At 55.7% G+C, this 12,483-nt stretch overlaps 1 protein-coding gene across 2 annotated transcripts; it reads left to right on the top strand.

Annotated features, from left to right (window-relative positions):
- The first annotated feature begins 3,199 nt into the window (after positions 1 to 3,199).
- LOC123817505 (CMRF35-like molecule 6) lies at positions 3,200 to 9,205 on the top strand. 2 transcript variants are annotated; one of them, XM_045837225.1, is made up of 5 exons: positions 3,200 to 3,583; positions 4,136 to 4,480; positions 6,271 to 6,388; positions 7,460 to 7,544; positions 9,078 to 9,205. In XM_045837225.1, the coding sequence occupies exons 1-5, from the start codon at positions 3,289 to 3,291 to the stop codon at positions 9,123 to 9,125; spliced, it is 891 nt and encodes a 296-aa protein (XP_045693181.1). In that variant the 5' UTR covers positions 3,200 to 3,288; the 3' UTR covers positions 9,126 to 9,205. The 2 variants fall into 2 exon arrangements, with proteins under 2 accessions (XP_045693181.1, XP_045693180.1); XM_045837224.1 differs by lacking the exon at positions 9,078 to 9,205 and having other exon boundaries at positions 7,460 to 7,695.
- Positions 9,206 to 12,483: the final 3,278 nt, after the last annotated feature.

The raw sequence follows: 12,483 nt of genomic DNA, 5'->3' as shown, positions 1-12,483 counted from the left end.
CTGAACTGCCTACCTCTGCATTGCGCTGCGGCCAACTGAGCCAGCCTTTATAGAGGTTCCTTGGAATCCTAATTCGACTAATAGGATTGAGGCTTCCCCCATCTAATCAGAGCTGTGCAGCTATGACCACTCAGAGCAGCTCTATTCTAACCAATCAGGACAGTGCCTTTTGGACCAATCACACTTCAAGGATTGGCAGCCCTCATTTTCGTGAGGACGGACCAATCAGGGACCAGGAGCGGGGACTTGCACCCCTGTGAGCCAGCCTCTGGAGGGCACCTGCCCCTTCCACGCCAGAAGGGGGACTAGGTTTCCCTGGTGGAGTGGAGCTGACCAGTGCAGTGCAAAGCAGACTGGCATGGAGCAGGGCAGGCCGTGGAGAAGCAGAGCAGAGCTGTCTAGCCCCAGGAGGACCTGGCCTCAGGGCTGCCTGGCCCCACGGATGTTCTACATGCGGCTGTATCACAGTTCAGCTGTTTTGCATTGCATAAACTTTCCTTCTTCACGGTCCCCAAATTGGGGATTCTTATTGGCATTGAATCAGTGCCAATGACCACCCGTTTACACGTAAAACAAGGTTATACAAATCATGAACATACAATTCACTGAGATTTTGGAAAGTGACTCTTCTTGTGTAGCCACCACCCAGATCAGATGGCCGCACCCTCGAGTGGGTCCCTTCAACACCGTATCGGGGTGGGCCTGGGGATCCTGGACATGGCAGGAGCAATGGTGTATGAGTTCCAGGGACAGGTCATAAAATAGGCTGTGCCTGCTGTCTGTTGGATCTTTCTCTCTGAAAGAAGCTACTTGTGATGTCATGAAGTCACTCAATCAGCTCTATTTTGCCCCCTACCTAGGAGGTAGGGAGGGAGGGAGAGAGAGAACCCAACCACACTGGCCAGGGCGCCCCGTCAGCTCTCCTGAGCAAGGACCCGAGGTTCCTGTCAGCATCCGTGGAGGGCGCCGTGTTGGGAACAGGCCCTGTAGCCCCAGTCCGGCCTTCAGGGGAGGGCAGCCCTGTCCGACACCCCAACTACCTGTCCGTGAGACAGACACCCTGAGCCAGAACGACACAGGTAAGCACTCAGGTGTTGGTCTCTCGGGAAGGGTGACATGAAAAGTGTTTTCAGCCTGGGTTTCTTACCCAGGTAGATATTATCTAATGTAGGGGGACCACACTTGCCTAGAGCCTGTCTCGGCAGACAAGTCAGTCTCTCATTCACCTAAAGCCAGGCTTAGGAAATATGTCTCATCAGCCAACCATCTGTCACACACTGAAGTTGGGCACTGGGTCATTCATTCAGGGACAAATGCCACTGCGACATAGCTGTGGAAGGAAAAGAAACTCCTCTCTGTCACACTTGCAAGTTTTGTCGGGACAAAAGCTGAGTAAAAGTTATTTTTAGGTAAGGAGCCGGCTAGCAGAAGTGGCTAAGTAATGATATCTCAAGGTCACTAATCTTGCCCCTGCTTCTGAATGCTAGCTTTCAGCAGCTGGTTCCCCCTCCCTTTGTGCCTGTGTAACTGGTATATAAAAAGGACCCCTAACCCAGCCTTTTCGGCTCAGGATTTGGGAATTGACTCCCTTGAGCCCCAGTCGAGTAATAAAGTTTGTGCTTCATTATCTCCCAAGTGTGGGTGGATTTTCCACAACAAAGCTACATCCTAGTGGGGGGGGGATGAGGAGAAAGCACCCAAAGGGAACTTGCAGCCGTGTTTGGTGGGCTGTAGGGGAAATAAACAGGGGTCGCCGACAAGCAGAGTGACCCCTGGAAGGGTGAGCAGGGAAGCCTTTGTAAGGAGGGGACATCCGAGTGGGACCGGAAGGACCAGGAGGGACAAGAGGGGACAGAAGAGGGAAGGGACGCAGGGACAGTGAAGAGCAGGCGCCCAGGCCCGGGGAGGGACGGCACTTGGGGGCGGGGGAGTGAGACCCCAGCCAGGTCTGCTCGGGCCGTGGAGGCCCAGCGAGGAGAGTGGGCCTCACGGGAAGGACGTGCGGCAAGGAGTGATGTGGACCGCCCTTGACCTCTGCTGACCCTTGCTGACCAGGAGGGAAGAGAGGGAAAGGGCACCGGGGGCACCAGGAGAAATGGGACGTCACCACACGTGCAGAGGGCAGGGGACGCCTGCACGTCAGAGGCAAAGGAGGGGGAAGGGCGGCTCGGACAGAGTTCGCATGAGCACTGATGGGGCATGGGGACAGGAGGACCCTGTGGTCCAGGTTCGGGGTGGGGGGGCCGCCCGCCCTGGGCTGCCAGTGAGTGTGGAGAGAGTTTTCAGGGGGAAGTGGATAGACCTGGGCGGTGCAGCACGGGGCTGAGAACCAGCGTGACCAGGAGAAACGTTACAGTAGGCCGTGCACCTTGCCCCGCCTCCCTGCCCTTTCCCAGGTAGATCGGTCCCACAGCCGCCATGTCATGAGCACAAGGAGCTACTGCCCCCTCTGTCCTCACCTGCTGCGGGGAAGGGCCTGTCTCCTGTCATGGCCTCCAGCGCTGAGGGACCTGAAAGGACCTGCACCCCAGGGTACCCTGACCTGGGCCCATCTGGAGAGTCAGGCTCGGGAACAAATGACCCCAAGGTCCTGGGCCACATGCTGGGTTAGGACAGAGCCAGCCTCCCAGCCCCCTGGGAAGGGCCATCCTGTCTCTGCCTCTGGGAGAGGCCCCTGTGAGCCCCGCAGGGCCACCAGCGGCCGGAGCCTGGGGCAGACACGCCTCTCTATGCCGTCGGGTGCAGAGGAAGGGCTCGGTCTCCGCTTGGCAGGGTCTCCCACGTGCCAGGCAGCGCCTCACACCTCCGAGCCCTCTGTGCCCACCCCGGGCCTCTGTCCAGCGGGGTCTCCCGGTGGAGCCGGCTTCTGGGGGGAGGGTGCATCACAGATTGCCGGCCGCTCCACACCTGTGTCTGCAGAGGAGGGAAACACAGGAGGGGAGACATGGCCTTGGATGGGACCCCCGGAGCCAGGGGGACCTTTGGGGGCATCTGAGGGCATCATGCCAACCTGTGTGGGGAGGACAGTGGGGTCTCCCCGGGGTCAGAGCTCTCCTGGGTGTCTGGAGCCACCTGCTGGTGGGTGGTGACACCTCTGTGTCACCGGCAAGGCCAGAGGGGATGCAAAGGTCTGGCCTTCCTCTGCAGGACTGTCTATCCTGACCACAAAGAAGTGACATATCACAGAGGGTGGGGACACCTGGCCAAGAAGGAAACATCCCAGCCTGGCTCTGCCGTGTGGAGCTCCGTGTGACCGAGGGAGGGGCAGTTGTGTGCTCCGAGGAGGGAATGCACCTCCCTGGAGGCGGGACACGGCCTGCAGTCTGTCATGAGGGCCCTGCGGGCCTGTGCAGCTTCCTGCCACCGACCAGCTCCAGCACCGCACTCCACCGGGGCTGGGCAAGGAAGCAGAGAGGCCAGAAAAGCAGAAGCGGACACAGGAAAATTGAGCCCTCTGTGGGAGGCTGGACCTGGTCCACACGGAGGGCTGGTGTGGCCACACATTGTGTCTGTGCTGGAGAAATGACCCCCAGGGTCTGGGCCGCATGGCTGCCCTCTGCTGTGTTCCTCCTGCAGGCCCCAGGTGAGTGGGGCTGGGCCCGGGAGGGGAGCTGGGCCCAGAGTGGGGGAGAGGAAGAACCCGGTGGGGTGGGTGGGGAGCAGCCTGACGGGAAGGAGGGAGGGCAGGGGAGGCCGAGAAGCTTCCAGGAGTGGCCAGCACCTGCCTCAGCGGCGACCCAAGGATTCAGGGAGTAAAGCAGGCAAGGCTCATCCACTGTGCTGGACAGAGTGGCCCTGATGGGAGAGGGTCTGTGATTGTCCCCCTAACTGTCATGATGGGGATGTGGCCTTGGTACATCCCACACACACTCACACACACCTGTGCACACACATGTATGTGCGCACACTCAGTTTTTACCCATCGCGGGCGGCCCTTCTTGTCTCCAAGGACACCCTGTCCCTGCGTCCCCTCTGGGAGGAGGGAGCTACTTCCCCCTCACCCCTCACCTGGTGGGAGGAACGGCCCATCTCCTGCCATGGACCCAGCCCTGAGAGCCCTTGAGGGGCCTGCACCCCTGGGCACCCCGACCCGGGCCCATCTGGTGAGGAGCGGGGACTGGGCTGTGTCTTCCAGGCTGTTTGTCCGTGAGCGGCCCCCCCACCATGAGGGGCACCGTGGGGGGATCCCTGAGCGTGCAGTGTCGGTACGAGGAGTTGTTCAGAAGGAATAAGAAATACTGGTGTGAAAAGTCATGCTTGCCACTGAAGAACAACAAGATCGTGGAGACCACGGAGTCAGAGAGAGAAGTGAGGAACGGCCGAGTGACCATCAGGGACCACCCAGAAAACCTCACCTTCACTGTGACCATGGAGAACCTCACAGAGGATGATGGAGGTGCATACAGGTGTGGGATCGATGTATCATTGAACCGAAGAATTCTGGACCCCGCGTTCGAGGTTGTGGTGACTGTGTACCCAGGTGAGCCGCGCACCCCCTCCCCTTGTCCCAGGGCCAGGCTGCCTGACCTGTGCCTGGTCACCCTGTCGGTCTGAAGAGCAGAGTGAGCTGGGGGGCGGGGGACGGTGATCGGGACACACTGTGTGTTACGTGCACACACACAAACACACCTCTGGTTGTTCCAGACCCCTCTGAGCGCCACGCCCTGACACAGTCTCCAGCCTGGGTCGGTCCTGGGTGGGGCCGGGTGAGAACAGCCCGACTCCGGGGACATGCTGCCCTCTGGTCGCCACGAAAACCGTGTCCACTCTGAAGGGGACCCCATGTCCCTCCTGCTCTTCTCTGGGTCGTCCCTGTGGGGACGGCTCGGCTGGGACACGTCCTGCTCTCACCACAGGCCGTCCTGGACCTGGTCCGGGAGAGGACGTCACCGTGGGTGGCCCTGGGCATCAGCCTCACGGCCGTGGTCCTGGGCCATCTGCAGCAGCCATGAGAGGGGCTCAGGAGAAGACCCCCGGGCTCCGCTGCAGGGCTCCTGGTGTGTTTGGGGGACCACCTCGCCCCTTTAGCTGACCCTGCCTCTCCGCCTCCTTCTCTGAGACCTTGTGACCCCCAGAGGGAGCCCGGAGACACCTCGACAGTACCTCCCTCAGACAAAGGAGAGGAAAGAGGGAGGAGTGAGCTCTTGTGTGTTACGCCCCTGAACTTGCTCCCATGTTCTCCCAGCAACTCTCCTTGCCAGATGGCTGCGCCTGTCTCCGAGGGAAGACCACCCGTCCCAGTGCACAGATTTTCCTTTGTGCTGGTCACATGGTCCTGGCTCCGCCCACTTCCTTCTTGGGGTTCCCACTTTCTCATTCTCACGTTCTCACCCGGGAGGCGCCTCAGCATCCCTCGTGAGTTCCTATTTCAGAGAGAGGAACCGAGACCCCACGGAGACCTCTGGGTGTGTCAGGGGAGGGGTTTGTCCAGCGGCTCCAGGGCAGGCCCCCTTCTGTGGAGCCCACTCACAGTGTCTGTCTAGATCTTTCTTTCTGCTCGTGTCCTCTTCCAGAGAGGGCGGCCCCGTGGCGGCCCGTGGTGGCTGGAAACCCAGCCAACAGCATGGGGGACTGAGTGGACATTCTGGGCGCACCGCTACAACAAAACACTAGGGGCCAGTCTGGTAGCTCACCGACCACACAGGTGTGCAGCTCACCTCTCTGCAGGCGGGAAGCCGGAGCTCAGGGGCCTGCGCGTGGGCGAGGGCCCTGCTCCGGGCTGCAGTCTGCTGCACCCGCACGTGGTGGACGGTCCTCCCTTATTAGGAAGCTAATCCCGATGATGAGGGTTCTGGCCACCTCCCAGTGACCTCCTAATCCCACCCCGCTGGACGCCGGGTTCCCCATGGAAGGATCTGGGGCACACAAACATTCACACCGTGGCCTGTCCTGAGGGACTGTGGGGCCCCCGTCCTTCAGGGCTGACCCCGCTGCGCGTCCCTGTTGCCTGGGGGTCTCCTCAAGCCGTCAGCTCTGCCTGCGGGCCCTGGCCACCCACCGCTCTGGCCAGTCGCTACTGAGTAAATGCCAGCCCGTCCCCTGAGGGGTGGACGAGGAGGAGCCAGGAGTGGCTGGGGTGTGACAGACGCCCACATCCTCTGTTGAGCAGGCGACTCTGCATCTGAACGTGCCACCGGGCCTCAGGGCCCCTGGAGAGGGCCCGGGAGGGGTCCAGGGGCAGGTCTCGCCTGGCTGTGGCCACAAGGGGGTGGTGGACACAGCACATCCGCCCAGACGGCCTGAGGGGCCTGACACGTGCTTCCCCCTCAGCCCCCACAACCACACAGAAGATCTTCGCCAGCACCCTGGGCCCGCCCTCCTCCCTGACAGCCACCACCTTGCTCAGTACGACGTGGCCAGAGACGCCCGATCCCCGCCAGCACCCCCGGTAAGCGCACCTGCCTCCTAGGATCTGGACACCTGGTGGATTCTCCTCTAGACGGGGATCGGGGGGAGGCTGGGGAGGGTGGTTTTATTTCCTTTCCTGGCCCCTCTTTTACTCATCGGCCTCACACCCAACTCTGAGGCTCCTACTGTGTGCTGGGCCCTCCTCTCAGCTTTGGGGCACAGCGTGAGCGTCCCCCAACGTCGTGGCTCCCTGACAGACGCTGTGTTCTAAGGGGTGGAACCAGCAAGGAGCAAGCCCACACCAGGCTGCTGTCCTGTGCCCGCTCTCAGGGGAGCCTTGGCGGGATGATGGGGCTGGGAGAGCTGAGGCCTCTTTTCACTAGGGGGAGGCCCCACTGATGAGTGGCCCTCTGAGGGGCCCAGCAGGGTGTGGGGGGGCGGGCACGGAGGTGTCTGCAGAAGCAGGGCTCCAGGCAGAGGGAGGAGCCAGAGCAAGGCCCTCTGGGACCCCGGCCCAGGCCCGGGCAGGGCATGGGAGCCCCGGGGCAGGTGGCCTCCCCGAGCCGGGTCACAGTGGTGTCCGGTTGAAGAATGCAGGCCACTGAGGGTGGGGGGAGGTGAGCGGGGTCATCCCCTCCTTCCATCAGCGGCCACTAAACCTGCATCAGTGCTAACGTTTTGGAGACACGGGCCAGGCGCTGATTACTTCCTGTGAAGAAACTAGAACAGTCTCTACCCTGTGGGTGGTGCGGGCTGCAGGGGAGAACATATCCAACCACCACCCACGTTGTTGATTCCTCACCGCAGGTGGGGCCACCTGTGCACGTGGAGGGCTGAGGACACCCCCTTCTCCTGGGCCCCAGGTCCACCTGAACCCCCGGGTCTAACACAGCCCTTCCCCGTGTCCACGGTCCCAACCCTCAAGGGCAACCGTGAGCCGGAGAGGCGGGGGGCAGTGGTCCTTCAAGTGGGGCTGCCCCGTCGTCCGTGGTTGATCTTTACAGGGACCATTGTGGCTTCAGGACCTGGGCCAAGGGACGGGGGGAAATGGAGGGCACCCGGGCCATCCCCTGAAGAGGTGGCTCACTGGGTGTCACTGTGTCCCCCGCAGGTCCCTGCTCAGCAGCGTCCACTTCCTGCTCCTGGTCTTCCTGAAGCTGCCGGTGTTCCTGAGCATGCTGGGGGCCGTGCTCTGGGTGAGCCGGCCTCGGCGGGGCCCTGGGGGGGTGCGGGCCGCCCCGATCTGAGAACCACTAATACCTGTTGCCGTTGGTGCTCCGGCCAAGGACACAGCCCCGGATGGGAATGACCTTGTCTAATGTGACTAATAAATCCAGTGTCACTGTCCATGTTTCTGTCCAAATATTCTGTAAACGTACTAGAAAGAGTTTTCTTCCAATGTACCAGACACACAAAAATATACCTAATAATGCACACTGAGGCCAGGTGACAGTGCACACTCATGAGGCCAGGTGACAGTGCACACTCATGAGGCCAGGTGACGGTGCACACTCATGAGGCCAGGTGACAGTGCACACTCATGAGGCCAGGTGACAGTGCACACTCATGAGGCCAGGTGACGGTGCACACTCATGAGGCCAGGTGACAGTGCACACTCATGAGGCCAGGTGACGGTGCACACTCATGAGGCCAGGTGACAGTGCACACTCATGAGGCCAGGTGACAGTGCACACTCATGGAGCCAGGTGACAGTGCACACTCATGGGGCCAGGTGACAGTGCACACTCATGAGGCCAGGTGACAGTGCACACTCATGGGGCCAGGTGACAGTGCATACTCATGAGGCCAGGTGACGGTGCACACTCATGGAGCCAGGTGACAGTGCACACTCATGGGGCCAGGTGACAGTGCACACTCATGAGGCCAGGTGACAGTGCACACTCATGGGGCCAGGTGACAGTGCACACTCATGAAGCCGTGCCCTCCAACCCGTGCATGCCCCCTGCAGCGTCACTAATAAACATCATGGATAGGTCTGTAGCCCTGACCTCTCCGCCGGGGGAGCCGACCCTGAACTTCGCATCCATCCCCTCCTTGTTTTCCTCACGGTTTTGCCCCGTATGTTCATACGTATCTCCAGAGTATGCAGAGTGTTTTTAATGGTTCCCGCAGTTACTTTATTTTTATTTTTTCGGCTTCATGGAAATATAATTGACAGATAGCACTGTGTAGGTTTAAAGTGTACAGTGTTTTCATTTGCTACACTTATTTTAAATGCAAAATGATTAGGGCTGTAGTGTTAGCTAACATCTCTATTGTGTCACGTAATTGTCGTTTCTTTTTTGTGGTGAAGACATTTAAGAGCTGCATGCTTAGCAACCTTTTTTTCCAATATTTTATTTATTTATTTTTAGAGAGAGGGGTAGGGAGAGAGAAAGGGAGGGAGAGAAACATCCATGTGTGGTTGCCTCTTGAGCGCCTCCTACTGGGGACCTGGCCTGCAGCCCTGGCATGAGCCCTGACTGGGAATCTATCCAATGACCCTTTGGTTCTCAGGCTGGCATGCAATCGACTGAGCCACACCAGCCAGGGCTCTTAGCAACTTTTATGTACATGTACAGTATTAGTAGCTTTAGTCTCCGTTGACACACTAGGTCCTCGGAATTTATCTTTGAACTGCAGGTTGGCACCCGTTGACCAGTAGGTCCCCACGTCTCCTACCCCCGGCCCCTGGTGGCCACAGCTGCACTCTGTTCCACTTTTTTTAGGTCCCACACGCAAGTGACATCATGCACCCTGTTCCTTCCTCAGTCTGACTTACTCCACGCAGCACCATGCCCTCAAGATCCATCCGCGTTGTTACCAGCGGCAGGGTGTCCTTCCTGCTCGTGGCTGCATAATATTCCGCTGTGTGCACACGCCGTATCTCCTCCGCCCACTCATCTGCTGATGGACAACCATGGTGCTTCCACATCTCGGCTGCTCCTAGGGGTGGGTGGCTGGATCACAGGGCACTTCTTTAAATTTTTTTGTGGAACCACTGTACTCCTTGTTGTAGCTTGCCATCTTGGTGACAGCCACTCCAACCAGGGGGAGGTGAGAGCTCACCAAGGGCTGCACTTGCATTTACCCACCAGGCAGTGGCATGGAGCACCTTTTCACACAGCTGCTGGCCATCCCCACGTCATTTTGGAAAAAGTGTTCAGTTCCTCTGCCCAGTTTTTAAATTGGATTGTTTGGGGTTTCGTGGTGTTGTTATTGAGGCGTCTGAGTTCTTTATATATGTGGGATTTTAACCGCCTCTCTGATATATGATTTGCAAATCTTTGATCTCATTCTGTAGATTGCCTCATTAATTGTTTCCTTTGCTGTGTGCAAGGTTTTAGGTTTGATAGAACCACATTTACTAATGTCGGCTTGTGTTGCGCGTGGTTTCGGTGTCATTTCCGGGAAGTCGCTGCCAAGGCCCACGTGTTTTCTTCCAGGAGTTTTGTGGTTTGAGGTCTTACTTTTAAGTCTTTACTCCATTTCAACTTGTCTTTGTGCGTGGGGTCAGATGCGGGTCCAGTTTCATTTGTCCGCACGTGGTTATCTGTTTCTGCAGCTCCATTGTTTGGAGAGGCCCCCCCAGTGGACTCTGCATGCAGGGGTTCACCTGCGGGCTTTGCATTCTGTCGCCCTGGCCCGTGTGTCTGTTTTGACGCCGTGTCGCACTCTTCTGATTACTGGATATTAATGATACGTTTGGAAGCAGGAAGCGTGACACCTCCAGCTCTGTTCTTTCTAGTCAGTGTTGACTAGGCTATTGAAGTCTTCTGTGGCTCCATGCAAATTTTAGGGCCGTTTCTGTATTTCTGTGGAACACGTGATTGGCATGTTGATAGGGACGGAGCTGGATAAGTAGACGGCTTCTGGTGGTATGGACATTGTAACAATATTAATTCTTCTGATCCATGCACACAGAATATCTTTCCTTTTATCTGAGTCTTCTTAAATTTCTCTCATCGATGTCCTACAGTTTCCAGTGTACAGGTCTTTTGGCTTCTCAGTTAAATTTACTCCCATTTTATTGTTTTGGATGCTGTCGTAAGTTGAATCGTTTACTGTATTTTTCAGATAGTTTGTTGTTAGTGTGTAGAAATGCAACAGATTTTTGTGTCTTGCAACTTTCCTGAATTTGTTTATTAGTTCTAACAGGTTTTTGGTCTAGACTTTAGGGTTTTCTATGTATATATAAGATCCCGTTGTCTGCAAACAGAGACAGCTTTACATCTCCCTTTCTGATTTAGATTCCTTTAAAAAAATCCCATCTCACTGCCCTGGACAGACCCCCAGTACTATGCTGAATGGAAGTTGCCAGAGTGGGTTCCTGATCTTGGAGGAAGAGCTGTAAGCCCTTGACCACTGAGCAGGATGTGGGGTAAGGGCTCGTTATCAGTGGCTTTCATTACGTTGAGGTGGGTTCCTGCTTCACCCGCTTTGCTAGAGCTTTTTTATCATGAAAGGACGCTGTGTCTGCCAAATGCATCTCCTGAGATGTGTGTACGATTTTTATTTGTCGTTCTATTAATGTGGTGTATCGAGTGGTTTGCTTTTGTTGCGTCCCGGGGATAAATCCCACACGGTCTGATGTAAGATGGTTTTTCTAAAAGCCTAATTTATCTGCTAGGACCTCTGCTCTCCCTTGGTTTTTATGTGCATGGAATATCTTTATATTTTTTCTTTTTCATTTTAATTGTTGTTCAAGTACAGTTTTCTCCCTTTTACTCCCATCCCAGCCCACCCCCGCAGTGCTCCCCAGCTCCCTCCCATTTCCATCCGCCCCTAGTTTTTGTCCATGTGTCCTTTATACTTGTTCCTGCAAACCCTTCCCCTTTTCCCCTGAAATTCCCTCCCCTCTCCCCTCTGGTCACTGTCAGCCTGTTCTGTATTTCAGTGTCTTTGGTTACATTTTGCTTGTTTCTTTGTTTTGTTGTTTAGGTTCCTGTTAAAGGTGAGATCATATAGTATTTGTCTTTCACTGCCTGGCTTGTTTCACTCAGCATAATGCTCTCTAGCTCCATCCAAGCTGTTGCAAAGGGTAGGAGCTCCTTCTTTCTCTCTGCTGCATAGCATTCCATTGGGTAAATGTACCATAGTTTTTTGGTCCATTCGTTTACTGATGGGCACCTAGGTTGCTTCCAGCACTTGGCTACATGGAATATCTTTTTCCATCTCTTCACTTGGAGCCTATTCGTCCTTAAAGCTGAAGTGAATCTCTTGTAGGCAGCAAATAGTTTGGCCTTATTTTAAAAAAAATCTATCCAGCCCCTCAATGCCCTTTGATTGGACTATTTATTCCATTTGAATTTAAAGTAGTTATTGATAGGTAATAACTTTACTTTGCCATCTTACTAGGTGTTTTCCAGCTGTGGTGTAGGTCCCTGGTTTCATTCTCCTCTCGCGCTGTCTTCAGGTGTGAATGAATGATTTTCCATAGCAGTAGGGCTTGATTCCCTTTTCATCTTTTCTGTATCTATCGTAGGTGTTGCTTCATGGCTACTATGCGGCTCATGTAAACCATCTCATAGATACAACAGTCTATTTTAAGTTGATGACAATTCAGCCACATACAAAAGCCTACCTTTGATACAGAGATTTCCATCTGTTTATGTTGTGTATCCATTAACAAATTATTGTAACTGTAGTTATCTTTTTTTTTTTAAGATTTTATTTATTTATTTTTAGAGCGGGAAGGGAGGGAGATAGAGAGAGAGAGAGAGAGAAACATCAATGTGCGGTTGCTGGGGGTCATGGCCTGCAAGCCAGGTATGTGGCCTGACTGGGAATCGAACCTGCGACACTTTGGTTCGCAGCCCGCGCTCAATCCACTGAGCTACACCAGCCAGGGCAGTAGTTATCTTAATACTTTAACCTTATATTCGAGTTCTTTAACCTCATATATAGAGTCTTGTCTATACAGAGCAAGCGTACTAAAATCTAAATCTTTTCCGCTTTACATGTGGACAATCAATTCATGTATAATTAGTTAAAACTTTGATTCTCTCTCCCCTCGGCTCCTGTCCTTTGTTCCCTTTTCTGGTTGTGTTGCGGAGGTTAACCACAGCGTCCAATCAGAGCGGCGACGGAGAGCGCCTGGCCCCCCTCCTGCGTCTGAAGGGAAGGCTTCTCACC

Source organism: Phyllostomus hastatus, unplaced genomic scaffold (genome assembly GCF_019186645.2).
Source record: "Phyllostomus hastatus isolate PE091 unplaced genomic scaffold, TTU_PhHast_1.1 phas_contig_210, whole genome shotgun sequence".
Classification (NCBI taxonomy): Eukaryota; Metazoa; Chordata; class Mammalia; order Chiroptera; family Phyllostomidae; genus Phyllostomus; species Phyllostomus hastatus.
The sequence above is the reverse complement of the archived record's forward strand: the minus strand, read 5'-3'. Positions and strand labels throughout refer to the sequence as shown.

Excerpts from the sequence above, each read along its gene's own strand:
- LOC123817505 (XM_045837224.1), top strand. The coding sequence starts at position 3,289 with ATGCACCTCCCTGGAGGCGGGACACGGCCTGCAGTCTGTCATGAGGGC. Across the intron at positions 4,481-6,270 it reads TGTGGTGACTGTGTACCCAG|CCCCCACAACCACACAGAAG; the intron begins GTGAGCCGCGCA and ends CTTCCCCCTCAG. Across the intron at positions 6,389-7,459 it reads GATCCCCGCCAGCACCCCCG|GTCCCTGCTCAGCAGCGTCC; the intron begins GTAAGCGCACCT and ends TGTCCCCCGCAG.